Here is a 14,563-nt window from a genome sequence, read left to right as displayed (position 1 = left end):
TTGCTAGTCTAGCTATGGCATAGAGAAAGGGTTACACGACTGACAAGGAACTTTGGGCAGATGGGAGATGATGGTGGCTCCACTCAAGAATGGGAACAATGACAGAAAGCCAATCAACATGAGTTATCATGGAGTCAAAACTGACTCACCTGAGTTGGCCATTTCTTGGAAAAGGGATAAGGGAGAAGGTACTATCAAAAACAATGTTGAGGTGTGGAAATGTAGCTCAGTTGATAGTTCTTGCTTAGCATACACACAGCCCTGGGTTTGACCCTTTGCACTACATACACATGGTGTAGTCGCACACCCCTATAATCCTAGCATTTGGGAGGTGGAGGCAAGATGATGAGACAGTCAAGGTTATTGACCTTTACGTAGTGAGCTTGAGGCCATCCTGGAATACATGAAAGCCTCCCTCAACAAACAACAACAACATAACAACAACAACAACAAAAACAAACTGTTCATGTCAATGTTTTGTCTTGGGCAAGTGGAGTAATGTTTCTTTTTTCAAGGATGAAGAAAACAAGGGAGTTGGAAAGGTCATAAGAGAGACAGGAATTCTGCTGGGTGTACACTGTGTGTGCAGACTGTGTTGGCTAAAGACTGCTGTGTATTTAGAGTGTTTCATAACGCTTATGTTCTTCAATGACTCAAATTCTGCCCCACAGTGTGACAATGTAGATAGAGGAAGGCCATTCTTAATTCTGCCTTATTTGAGTTCCCGACTGACTCAGTCCCCTAAATCTATGACAGACAAGAGGTCATTTGGAGTCACTTATAGCATAGCAATAGATAACTGGGATGCTACATTTGGGATGCTTTTGTGACGTGGGCAGAGAACTCACATATACAATCCTTTTTTCACCAATGCTACAAACTACATATTTCATTAAAAACTTGCAGTGTCTGTTCTCCTCATTTCCATAATTTGTCAAAAACACTTGCTTTGCCTCTTTTAGGTTGGGAAGAAAGCGATAGCCAGAGGAAGGTAGAAGGAATTCTGCCATGGGGGTAGTGGCAAGGACAGTGCCACTCCTGGAAGGTGGTGGTGGGACAACCACAGTGACAGCTGTGTTGTGCACAGCACCACAGAGTCTAGTCTGCCTGGGCACTGGTGTGTTGTGTGGGGTGGGCATTATGTTCTAATGACTGGTGTTATGTCTATCCTCACTGTCCTCCCTATAAAGTGGGCTCTGACTCTAAGAAGGTCCAACTGGACTGTGTTAAGAAATTTTTATTGTTTCCTTTGGATTTGTGATGAAAGCACATAAAATTACAAGTGGAAGAAACATCATGCCACAAAATTGCATAGAATGATTACAAAAATGTGAATTATGCATTTTAAATAATTTGAGATAGAAGAACCCAAATATGTACATTTTAAGAGCATCAAATACTTTGCCCTCTCTTTCTTTATCCTCTTAAAAGGCAAAAGTCACAATGTTCAATCCATCACAAACAGTATTAACATAGTGTACAAGTATTAAATTCAAAGGAATGCAAGCAACGGCCCTTTCTTTTGGAACTTAATTAATGACTGCTTATCTATTACAGGAGTATTAACTAATGAATGGTGATACTGAAATGTTAAAAGCCAAAACACATGGCATGTCATTAGAACTTTGAACACTGATTTACACGGCCCAACCACATTATTCTCAGTAGTTTAAAGGTGTCAGGGACATAGTCTAATTAATGCATGACTCTATTCTCTATTACAGGAAAAACCACAGTACAGAATTTCACACATTCAACAAAGAACAAGGCAAATACATAAAGGCACAAAACTGCACATCATATAGACCCCTTTTCTTTACCTTTGTCTATTTTCAAGTAATATTAACATTATTAATGGATAGTATCACGGTAGTAGTTTCAAAGATGCAAGATGCACAGTGTTATACACTACCCCACAACTGCAAAAAGTGTCACTGTACAGATATAAAAATGTGATTACAGTAAATGACCAAATACAAAACATTGTAAAATGACTAGAATCACCAAGATAATGAAGTCCAACTACCAAAACAGGGTTTGAGAGTCAAGGTTATTTAACCTCAGTCACTATATGGACTTTGATGAAATCCACTGTTCTGTAATAACCTCCACTGTGTTTGGTTATGAATGCTGTTATCAATTCATTCTTCTCCAATTTTCGACAGTCTATAATTGTGTTTGTAAAATGCAGCATTCCATCTGGACCATTTGTGTTTGTAAAATGCAGCATTCCATCTGGACCATTCTCACTTCTTTCTGAGTAATGCCTTTCCTTCAAAGTGCAAAAGTAGTACGGTTTACAAAAGCTCTCTCTTCAGTGGAAGGTAAGTTTTAGTAAGTGTCTAATTAACACTCCTGATTCTTCACATAAAATACAATCATCTCTAAAGGGGATGTGATTTCCCCTTTGTGTCTCACTAGATATGTTTTTTCTTTTTTTAATCAAACACTATCATGGTGTTCGAAGCAAGCCTTCATTTTGATTAAAACTTAATTATGATCCTAGTTATTGCTTAAAGTTAAATAAAATCATTTCCATAAAAATATTAAATTCTTGAAACACAAATTTCAGGACACAACTGGTTTTTGCATTGTAAAATGCTCTGCTAAATTATAACCAGACAGGTTCACTTTGAAATAAAATGAAGCCATGAGAATGTCATTGCTGAGTTTTTATGTTCTTTGTCTCATTCTCTAAACCATATTTTTCTATATAATTATTATTTAAGACTTTTTGATAACATTTTTATTAGCTTTAACATGATATAATTTCTCTTACTCCCCTTAAAATAAAATAAAAACTCAAAAAGACATGACTAAGTGCAGTAAGTATACAAACTAAAATATAACCAAAGCTCTATTACTATTAGAATAAAATTGAAATCAATCAGTTAAAATTTATTGAAGATAGTAGTAATATATTTGCATTCTATTTCCTATGCATTTTTGCATATTCTGACCGTTAAAACAACCTCAAAATCTGATACTTAAAATCCAATTTTGATCCTACAAATTTTTTTAGTGAATTTATATTCTAAATTCTAAGTCTACCACAAGTTGCATCAATGACTCCATAAACTGATTCTTAGCGTTTCCATATAATTTAATATCCATGTGACATATATATTTGACCCATTTCTTCTCTGTCCATGTATCCCTGAACTTGCTTTTAAATCTTATGGAAGAGATTTGGGTCACTGCCAATTAATAAACACACATGTACACTCATGCGTATGTATGTGTGTGCACTTATGTGGCTGGGTGCATACATGTAATATATACATGGAGATAATGTGTATCATTTATACATGTGCATTTCGATAAATATTCTATCTTCTTTTCTACAGTAAAAATAAATGAACCACAAAAAATATCTGACAACAAAATAACCCACTTGAACCTGTTCAGTCTAGCTGAAATCCTGATTAATACATGTCAGCTCAATTCTTTCTCAACAGAACAGACTCGTTCCATTGTAGCTGTTGGATCATTTTAGGACAACAACCAATAGAGACCCAAAGGTGTGCAGCCAAATATACACTCTATATTGATAATAGGGAAATGGCTTTACTTTCACTGGGCAATGATACAGTCAAGTGATTTATTTTTTTTTATAAAAGAAACCAGCTTATAAGAGTCACTATGGTATCTAATAAAGCCATGTCAATAGCAAATACAGATGCCTCTGTGATAAATAAATTAGCAAACTGCAAGCCACCAGTGCTTGCAAAGCAAAGGATGACACAATTTAATATACATGTTAACTTGAAAACATGGAATTGCGGGGCAGTTCGGGAAACAATGGTCAACATGGGATGTTCCATAGTGTTAAATGGTGCTATGCACTTCTCAGACTATTTCTATTTGAAATACTTTACACCAGGGCTTCAAATGAAGACATGGGCTCGAGTTTTCTTCAAAGAAGACATTGTCCTTCATTTCATGTTCCATGGAGCCTGGGAGCTGCCTGCTTTCAATTTACTACTGGAAAGAAAAGAAAACTGCATACATGCATCCTTATCTCTAGACTGGCAATAGTTTCCACATGATACATGGAACTGGGGTATGGGACTTCCACACAGATCCTTCTGGAACTCTGGCTTTGGTGGATTTCAGGCTAAGGGATGCTTCTCAGGAAGATGGCCCTGGGCAGTGATCTTTGTCATTAGAGTCCGATGGAACTCAAGCAGCCGTGCATATCTAGAAGGCCTGGCAGGAACATCACAGAGGAGTATCAAACTCTCTTCCTGGGTTCTCTCCTTCCACTTCCTCACTGGAGGGAGACTTGTGGTTCACCTTTCCAGGCTCTGAGGCCAGGGAGGGAGGGGCAGACCCGTGATTGCTGTCTTCACTGATTTTCCCTTTCATGGCCTCCTGTACAAACTCCAGAATCTCCAGGGGCAGTCTTTTGAACTTGTCTTGGTACTCTTGCTCCAGCTCCATCTGCAGCTGAGAGACATCAAGAGAGGAAAAGGTTTGAAATATAAAGGTCATTTATATTTCTCAACTCACCCATACAGAAACTCCTTCACAGAGACGTGTGAAGGGCACAGAGAAGACACATGGACTTAGGATATCTTTCACTGGTCATCTGCATTTAGATGAAAAACAGTTTAATAGGACATATCATTTGTTTGCAGCTGAAAATCAAGTCCTGGTCATGTTTTGTGTAATGGGCCTGGGGACTTGGACTAAGACAAACACAATTATAAACACATTCACATACATTTGGAAAGGGTTAGAAGCAGTGTAGAATGATTGAAATTCTTACATTTAGGGATTGAATAAAGTCAACAGTAGGAATTGTCAGGGTCAACTATGAACAGGGCTGAGGGGCTGAGGTGACTGTGGCCAAGAGAGTGAACTTCAAGGACAGGGCTTCAGTTTGAGGTTGGGAAGCTAAGACTGAGTGCTTTGAATTTGTTTATTCGGTTCGTATTTTTTCTTTTCTTTCTTTCTTTTTTCTTTTTTTGCAGGACCTCATACATGCTAAGCAAACCCTCTCCTATTGACCTACACCTCAAGCCCATTAGAGCCTTTAAAGAGAAGCCTGGTGAGGATTTTTCAAGTTAACACTCCTCATATACAACATTAACGTTTGCCATGACTTCTTTTTTATTGCTTCCTTATTTCTTTTTTCACTGCGATTTTTATTTGTCTTTTAAACTGTTACAGTTACCTTTTAAATGTCTTCTATTTTACCTGTTTTATGCCTTGGAAAATTGGAAGGCCTTTTTAATGTCAAGGAAGTGTGTCTTCACATACAGACTTATGTAGCTGTCTTCGTGAGAAAGTGGTTGTAAATGCACGTCTCTTATACAGAAGTGAAGTGCGGGTACTTGTAGCAGGGAACACTGCTTACCAGGAAGTCTCTGTTGTCTGCACCCAAAGAAAACCCCAGATTTAAAATATCATATGACCTCCAGGAGACAATGCTCCTTTGCCGTCCTTATTAGCTTTGAGGCAACCCTTTTTAATGGCACCAGGGAGGATGAGGCAGGAGGATTGCCATGGGTATGAGACTAGCCTGAGCTACACGGTGAGTTTAAAAAAGAAAAACATTCAAATAAAATCCAGAAAGTCCTTAAAAATCTGAAAATGATTCTGGCGCTTGTCAGCCTTTTAATGTGCACAGATTGGCCCTGGTTCTCATTGGGGAGGTGTGGGTGGGCCTTGCTTCCACATTCTCAGCTGTTCTCTATGATGCCAATACAGCTGGCTCACGTTAGTTACACTGATTACCATCTCTTCTAAGCCCCCAGATCGACTTTGCCACATCCTGGCTGTATATCTTCCATCTGTGACAACCAGTGAAGCCTTGAGGGTTTGGCCTTGACTCTTGGGACCTTCCACGGAGAAGTCTATCCTTGTGGGTCTAAACCTCTTTTCTGGACATTGCCCGCCACTTTACAGCATCCACTGGCTCAACTCTTTCATTGTTGCTTTAGGCCAGAGATACTTCGCCACGTCTTAGCTATTTAATCTGTGTATCTATGTGTAATCATCTCTGCAACTCTAAAACTCCCAAAATTATGAAATGCAAAAAAATTCGGTAAATCTGTGACAGTCATCAAGAATGACGGCCACAGGGCTCTTTGTGCTCTTTGTGTAGTTTCCTCCTTGTGCTCTCCCCTATGTATTTTATTACCAAAAGGTTAATTTGTGTGATTAGAGTGTAGAGCAGGCCTTCCTGGAGTGTTGCAATCATGGTATATACAATGCATTGCTTTTCCAAATAAAAATCATTATGGTTTCTAAAAAGCAATGGACTGGAAGGATGGTAGATAATAGATTCTGGATCTTGGTGAATGACTCCCTCCAAAACATATATCAAATGGAGTCTTAAAAAAATGGCTTAGACTGAGTATTCAAAATCAACTTTCTCTCCTCTCAAAGAAAATATAAGATTGTGTGTGTGTGTGTGTGTGTGTGTGTGTGTGTGTGTGTAGATGGAGGGAGGGAGGGAGGGAGAAAAAGTGGAGAGAGAGGGAAAGAGAGAGAGAGAGAGAGAGAGGGAGAGGGAGAGAGAGAACACTCTACTGGACCAGGGGAAAGGTGTGTTCACAGCCCCAAAATGCACAGGATTATGATGGAGCAAGGACACCATGAACACAGTCCCACATTTTTTTGTCTGGCTCACAAAAATCACTGCATCATTAAAGACAAGAAGACAACTGTCCTTTTGTCCCACACTGTTCCAACAATCAAAAACAAAATACGGTTTGTGTAGCAGCTCAGTTGTTCCCAGGAATGGCGTCCCACCCTGACGACTGGTCCAATACAACCACCAGTTGTTGCCATCTGGTCACAGCCCTCCATTCAGCACACATGTGTTGAGGTTCACTTCCTAGCAAGCTAAGGAAGAGAAGAACAGCACAGGCTCCTGTGCTGTGACACAGAAGGTGGTCATTTTTATTTAGGGTTGATGGGTACATCTTCACGTGTGGGTGTGTCAGACCTGACCTAGCAGACAGTCTTTCCTTAAGATATTGGTCTAAGACACCATGGTATTTCAGAAATGACTCATAATCGTCATCGTCATTTAAAAGGAAACGAAAGTGAGATTTGGTAATTTGATTCCTAAGAAGACTTAATTTTGATAATTTAATTTTAATAATGATGCTTAACAATTTATAATTATTGACCTAATTGTAGCTAAGTCATAACTATCCTGGACTTTTCCTTTTATCATGAGGTAGAAGCAGATTTTTTTTTTCATTTTAAACTAGGTCACTGCCTCACAGTTTTGATGAAATGCCATATAAGCTATTCTTTAGAAAAGTCACTCAATTATTAATAAGCTAATTTCAAAATTGTATTTCCTACTAGATGTCAACTTATACACTTTTCCTTTTCTTTTCTTATAAACTAATGATCTGTTCACTGTAAGAAAATATAAAAAGTATACAGGCGAATTTCTGGAGCCATTCCCAGAAAGCCCCATCCAATGGGAGCTAGTGCAGCTCAAGGACCGTTGATTACAGGGGCCAAGAAAGTCAGGGGAATGAGAGAAGCAGGCTGTGTCCGAGGGCGTAGGAGGCTGGGACTGCAGCCAAGTAAAGGTGGCACCAGCAACTCACTTCTAGCTGAGGCTTTTCAGATTCTGGTTTTTCAAGAGAAAACAGAAGTTGAAAATTTCCTGTGAAGGTTTCTGTTTTTTGTTTGTTTGTTTGTGTCAGCAATCAAATAAAATAATATTCGTCAGTCTAGCAACATTTTCCACTGCTGAGTAGCAATCTAGTAGTATCTGTAGGAAGGAAAATAGGTCTGTCCACACTGGGTTGAGTCTTCCATTCAGAGGCTAGGCTCGCGGTAGCAGGTGCCCAATCCTCACAGGTGGGCCCAAGTAGAGTGATGGGGTTTGAAGACAGCTACTGGTGTGGCACATTTGAAGACAGAGTGAGCTCTGAAGCCCATGCCGGGGCAGTTTCCCTTGCCTTGGATTCTGCATGAACCTGATGACTGATCGCCTGGGGCCTCGGCTCTCCTCAGACCTGACTGAGATAACAGGCAAGCCTACATGGCTGCTCCGCCCTCATCTTCATCTTCATTCCACATCAAGCTGGAGAGCAAGCCCTTTCTCCTGCTTCCTATGATTTTTGTGCTGCAAATGACCTGTAAGTGAAGCTGGGCAGACCCCAAGAAACTGGTTTTTCCTGTATTCTGCCTGAGAAGCTGTCAACTTAGTAGGCTCCAGCATGTTTATGTGCCAGACAGGCAGCATTAACTATGTGTGGTGGCAGAAGCTACTGTAGTTCTCTCAGCTATTCCCAGACGTGAGCCAGAGGGTCACCAGGGCATGGGTTCAAGATCAGTCTGGATACAGTACTAAGGCCTCACTGTCCAAAGCTCAGGGGGCAGCATTTACTTACATTTATCTTCTGTTAAAAGTACCTATTTGTGTTTAAAAAAGATTCCAAGAAGTATCTTAAGACAAAAACAAACTGACAAAAAGAAACAAAGTAAAAAAAGAAAAGGATAGCACACATAACCTTGGATTGGGTAAGTCTACCTTTGGTAGTCTGGTCTATAGGCACAAGAGTAAGGCTGTTCAAAGCATTATGATGTTGACTGTTTGTAGAGGAAAATTAAATGAGCAACGGTGACAAAATACACCCCGATGACAAACTTCGTCAACAATCTTAATTACCTTACCTTTCTTTCTTAATAAACATGTATTTTCTATCTTTCTCTAGACTATCTCCTGAATCATTTGAAACTGTTTTAGACATGAACACCGTATCACACATCACCTGAAAATAAGGACATTTTCTTACACAATGGCATAATTAATCACTTTCAGGAAAATAGTAACAATTATTCATTGTTAATCAGATTTTTCAAATGTCATCTCTTCCCAAACCTTTTCAGCTTACTTTTAGATCAGACTCTAGAGTTCATATATCATCTTTTATCCCTTTTCCCTTTTCCCCATCTCAGGTGTTTATCACAGTCTTAGGTTTTAGAAGTCTCGTCTACATTTCTTACTGAACACCTATATTCTGAGTCTGTGTGATTAGTGGCTTGCACTATCATTTAAGTTGGCTCTTGAAAACGAGAAGCTAACTTTAAACTTCATTAAATGAAATCTATAAATATTTGATTTGGCAAGAATATTCAACAGGTATTTATTTCTATCTCCGATTACTACATCTTTGTGGGTGTGTAGGTAAGCTGGTTCTAGTATCAGTGATGTTATTTAATACCTAGATAACCTGGTAACTGCTGGGCCTTGATTTTGCCGGGACCTGTTTTTGTCCTTTCAACTGGCAGTTCTGTGGTAAGGTCAAATTCTAGATCTTTTTAGAAGTTTCCTTCATACCTTTTAAACTCAATTGGTAATTCTTTGCTATTTGTTGGAGATAGATGCCAATTTCTGTCATATTTAGTTGGTATTCCTTTGTAATGAACAGCAAGACACTGTCTAAAAAACAAGCAATCACCAATGTGTACCAACAACTTTCCAACCTGGACTAGAGTTTGCCCTCAAAGGCCAGACAAAGGTTAAAGGTTTTGTTCTTTTAATTACATATCTTTCTGAATGAGAAGTTGAGAGAATAAATATTTTTGAAAGTTACATGACTTTTCTTCTTTTTCTTATTCTCCCCATCTATCTTTTGTCTTTGTCTGTCTCTCTGTTTCTGTCTCTGTCTCTGTCTCTCTCCTTCCCTCTCCCTCTCTGTCTGTCTCTGAAGTAACTGCAACAATTTTTTTTTTTTTACTTATTCCTTGGATTTAAATCAGTTTTAACAATTTTATGCTCCCTCTTTGCTTATATCGCAGCTCAAATGACTGGCAAGGGGTGGGGCGCGAAGGCTTTTAGGCTGCCTCTGAGGTCTGTTGTAATGTCCCTTTTGATTTTTGAGTATTTAATTGCTGGTGTGTGTGTGTGAGTGCGTGTGAGTGTGTGAGTGTGTGTGTGTGTGTGTGTGTGTGTGTGTGTATAGCTGCTTTTGGAGGAAACTCTGGTTCTTCCCAGGAAGCTTTAATACAGCCAGCCCTGGATCCTAGGAGTGCTCACTGCTTTCAGTCACCAAGTACAGGGGATCTCACTGGATGATAAGGAAATGCACTTTGGAAAGCCATTGGTACAGATTAGTATTTCAAATGTCTTTGTTTGCTTTTGGTTTTGAGATAGAGCCATGCTATGCAATCCAGGCAGGCTTGGAACTCACTGTGTCTACCTGGATGGGTTTGAATCCAGGTTCTTTCTGCTGTTTCAGCTTCCTAAGTGCTGGCATTGCAAGTGTGCACCAATGTGTCTGGCTCCAATTTTACATATACTATTAGAGTTTCTTCCTAACTTATTAATTTTTTTTTTTTACTTAGAGTAAAAATTTTGCCTTCTGATAGTATTATTGTGTTTACCTCCATGCTTTATGTCAACTACACGGAAAGTTTCAATATTATGATTTATTAAAATAACAAAGTAGCATTCAAAATTTTCGCTGGATTCTTTTTATTCCCAGAATAAATTGAACTAAGAATAGTTCCCTGTTAAAGTGTGCCTGAAATAACTATATTCCTTCTGTGGTTGTGTTGCCTTTGACAGACAGACAGACAGACAGACAGACAGATGGAGAGGTGGTTTGTTCTCATCAGCCCTTTTAATTTAGTGTGATCTCCCCCCCCCCACTACTAGTAGTAGCTACCATAGGTATTTAAAATTCAATACTACATAATCTTTTAATCTTCTTAAATTATATCATTTTGCCTTTGGGAGATAGGTATATATAGTACTTTAATATCTTGTACAAAATATTTTGATATTTATTGCTAAAGATAAGGAAAATAGTAAAAGAAATTAGTAAAGAAATTAAAAATCAACAAAACACAAGTATTTCTGTGAAAGGGTTCTACCTAACAAAATATGATAAAGCCAAAAAAGTGTAAATTAATAAGTGAACTGCAAACAGAGAAATAACCATCACACTGCTATTATGATCACTGCAGAGTCCCCTTGTATTGGTATACATTTCTGTGACTTGAGAAAAGTTTAAAAATATAGAACTTCTTTGCAAGGAAACATGAGAACATAAACTGTATGAGGATCATGAATATTTTCATTTTTTTCTATTGCCCACTTTCAGTGTAATATGATTATTTTATTTTTGGCATGAAAATGTCTTTCTAAAATGAAAACCAAATCTAATATCTGTTTTAGAAATACATAGGAGAAAAAAAGCAGAACTGTGGGTGTGTAATATAATCAATGATTATTTCATGGAATATAGTGTTCCAGCTTCAACTTTACTGGTTGGATAAATGGATGTTTAAAACAACATGAGGAAACTTCTGAAAATACATTAATTGAATGGGTAGTTTCAGACTTTGCCTGAGCAGCCTTGAAAGGCCATGTCTTATTTTTAGAATAAGCTCATGAATTCTTAGAAAAGTACAGAGTGAGCTTAGTCAGGTTACCTGAGGATCATTCAGAAGTGCCAAGTCGGAAAAGCAGACTATATCATGTATCTTAGCCACTCTATTTTTTATTTGTTCTCCTTTTAAGTTCTTAGAATAAGTTACCGTGAGACTTTGAATCAATATTGCTGAGTCCGTGAGAAATCCCTTTTGCATCTAAACACTAAATAAAATAGAACAATGACATTTATTTAACTTCTTGTGTGGGTTTGAATATAAGAAAAGAAAATTACTAAGTTGTGGAAATAACAAAGGCCCTGCACAGGAAGAGGCTCCTTGGGTAGCAGAGTAGTCTCCATTGTGCAGGAACAGGCTTCTGTGTTCTACCAGGATGGGTGGAAGCCCTGTGTAAGGTCAGAGGTCTCTACCCTTGAGATGAGAATTAGTAAAAGGGGTATGGGCAAAGAAGCCAAAATGATTCATGGGGCCTATGGAGGAAAAATATTTGCCATGGGAATTGGAAATCAGAATCAACAATCAAAAAGGAATATAGCTTACCAATTCAAATTACTGATGTGAATGAGGAACCCAGTGCCTTAAATTTAAAGAGAAACTAACTGTTCAGCAGTTGTTGTAACCTGTGATGTCTCAGCAGGGAAACATCAAATTTAGACACTCTGGAGTCCCTCACAACCCAGGAGGGAGCCATATAGACAAGTTGGTACCAGCGACCATGAAATAATGTTCAGAATCATAGACATACCTAGTGCCAGTCAGCTTATGTTGGACCTTGTAATTTCAAGGTTGCCATTGGCAACAGAAATCTAAAGAAGGAGCAACATCATGATCAATACATTTCTAGGTCAAAGTAGGAAATACTTGAGACATGACATAAATAAATTAGAAGAAGGAAAGACTTTTGGGTTTAAAAAGAAAGGAAGAGAAAGGAAACTGTGCATCTCATGCCAATGTAGAAGAATGAAGTGAATTCACAAGATGGACTTAAGATTATCAGGGGCATGAGCACAGTACATATTTTTGACAAAATATCCTAAGTAACTACATTCCTTGTAAACAATAAAGTTAATTAACTTTCATCTTATAAGCAAACATAAACTGGAAGTAGGGCTTGTTGTAAAGGGCCTACAAGCAAATCATGAATTACCTTATTGCCAAAGAGTCGCACAAGGAGAATAATTCATCATCTAGATAAAATTCTTCCTCCAAATTGACATCGAATGCATACATTCTATCTAATGGAGTTTCAACTGTCTTATACATAATTTTAATTTTATTTATTATGGTAGAGCCTCTGTGTGTGTGTGTGTGTGTGTGTGTGTGTGTGTGTGTGTGTGTTTGTGTGTGTGATACTATAGGTGTGGTCAGAGAGCAACTTTCAGGAGTCTGCTCTCTCTTCCACTCTGGGTGTTCTGGGGATTGAACTTGGGTCTTTAAGCCTGTACAATGAATGGTTTTACTCACATAGCCATCTCATTGGCTTCCGTTGTCTCAAATATAAAAGGAAAATTTTCTATGCTTATATCCTCTGGCTACTCTTAAAAGGTTTAAACTAGACCATGTTTTGTATATTGTGATTGCTTACTAATGAATAGTGTTAAATCTTATTTCTAAAAGAAGAGAAAGAACAGGATTTGTACACAAACACAGCTGACACCCTACCTGCTAAGTGGCCCCATCCCTTCTAGTTATATCTCTTGAGTGGCTTACTTGGCCAAGGCAATGTGGTCATGATTCTTCTTGGCTCTCTTTTTGAACTGGATTCTGGTTTGTTGTTGATTTTGATACATTTATCAATAAATAATATTTTTGAGTGGTTTGATGCCATAGGTGAGGAAGAACTAAGAATCTTTTCAAGATAATAAAAGTTAGCCAGGCACTGGTGGCACATGCCTTTAATCCCAGCACTCAGCAGGCAGAGCCAGGTGGATCTCTGGGAGTTAGAGGCCAACCTGGGCTACAGAGTGAGTTCCAGAACAGGCTCCAAAATTACACAGAGAAACCCTGTCTAGAAAAACAACAACAACAAAAAAACCAAAAAAAGTTATGTATGGAGAAAAGATGTTTGGCTGAGGGGAAGGGTATGATGTATGGATTGGCAATGATGCTTGGATTGCGACCTTAAAGTGATACCAGAAATACTCTTTTGAGGAGTTTAGAGCTAAAAATTGGATCACATTGGATCTATCAATACCCTTGTCATGATCATACCTGGGGGTGGAAGCCCTCAGTGTGTTCCCTTTTCTGTAGAACATATGATAAATGACATTCCCCATGCAGACAGTTCTCTAGCTAAATTTCCCTTTTGGTGTCCCACCTAACGGTATGCTATGTGTGTATAAATAGTTGATTCTTAGGCTTTGAATCTACTCAGATATATATAAAAGTACAAGCCTTGGTCTATTTCTTTCATACAGAATCAGCTATAGATCACAAGTGAGCCCCACATACTCTGTAGTTGAGACACATTTAAAAAAAGATGATGCTGTATAAAAAGGGGTACTGCTGGCAAGCTTTAGTGTGTCTCTAAAGTTAATGTGCAAACCAAAGAACCAGAGTTTGTTAAGGTTCAGGCTCTGAGCCAAGTACTAGATCTGTGATGGGTGGTGAAAATTTGCAATTCTGACCAGCTGTAAGAATATGCAGATGTTGCTGGTCTGATCATTCTTTGTAGAACTCCAGTTTAGACAATGGTCTTCAGACAGTTTTCTTCTGTTGGACATTCTCTCCCTCCTCCATATTATTTCAGGAATATATAAATAAATAAGTACACACACACACACACACACACACACACACACGCACACACGCACACACGCACACACGCACACACACACCCTCTGAAAGACTTCTTTCTGGTAAATTTCTCCATTGTAGACCTCTGAAGTCTGTAATACTTAGGGTTGGTTTCAGAGTGTTCTCTGAAACATATAGGGTGAGAGGCAGCATGAGGAATGCTAACTGCACAGGGAGGGAAGAGGAGGAGCCAAAGACAAGGTAGGCAAAACAGTCAGTTATTCCAGATATCAAGTTAATAAAAAGAGTCCCGCACTTTAATCCCAGCACTCAGGGGGCAGAGCCAGGGGGATCTCTGTGAATTTGAGGCCAGCCTGGTCTCCAAAGTGAGTTCCAGGAAAGGCGCAAAGCTACACAGAGAAACCCTATCTGGGAAAAAAAAAAAAAA

General features: G+C 38.6%; 1 protein-coding gene across 2 annotated transcripts in view; it reads right to left on the bottom strand.

The window, feature by feature from the left end:
• Positions 1–1,222: 1,222 nt before the first annotated feature.
• Positions 1,223–14,563, bottom strand: part of Plcb1 (phospholipase C beta 1) — a 696,401-nt gene continuing 683,060 nt past the window's right edge. Inside the window, exon 32 of one of the 2 annotated variants that reach the window (XM_036183928.1) lies at positions 1,223–4,449. In XM_036183928.1, coding sequence (XP_036039821.1) covers positions 4,222–4,449 — 228 coding nt within the window. In that variant the 3' untranslated portion in view covers positions 1,223–4,221. The remainder of the gene's footprint in view (positions 4,450–14,563) is intronic. The other variant, XM_036183929.1, reaches the window with a different exon arrangement.

The sequence above is a fragment of the Onychomys torridus genome, chromosome 4 (genome assembly GCF_903995425.1).
Source record: "Onychomys torridus chromosome 4, mOncTor1.1, whole genome shotgun sequence".
NCBI lineage: Eukaryota > Metazoa > Chordata > Mammalia > Rodentia > Cricetidae > Onychomys > Onychomys torridus.
The sequence above is the reverse complement of the archived record's forward strand: the minus strand, read 5'-3'. Positions and strand labels throughout refer to the sequence as shown.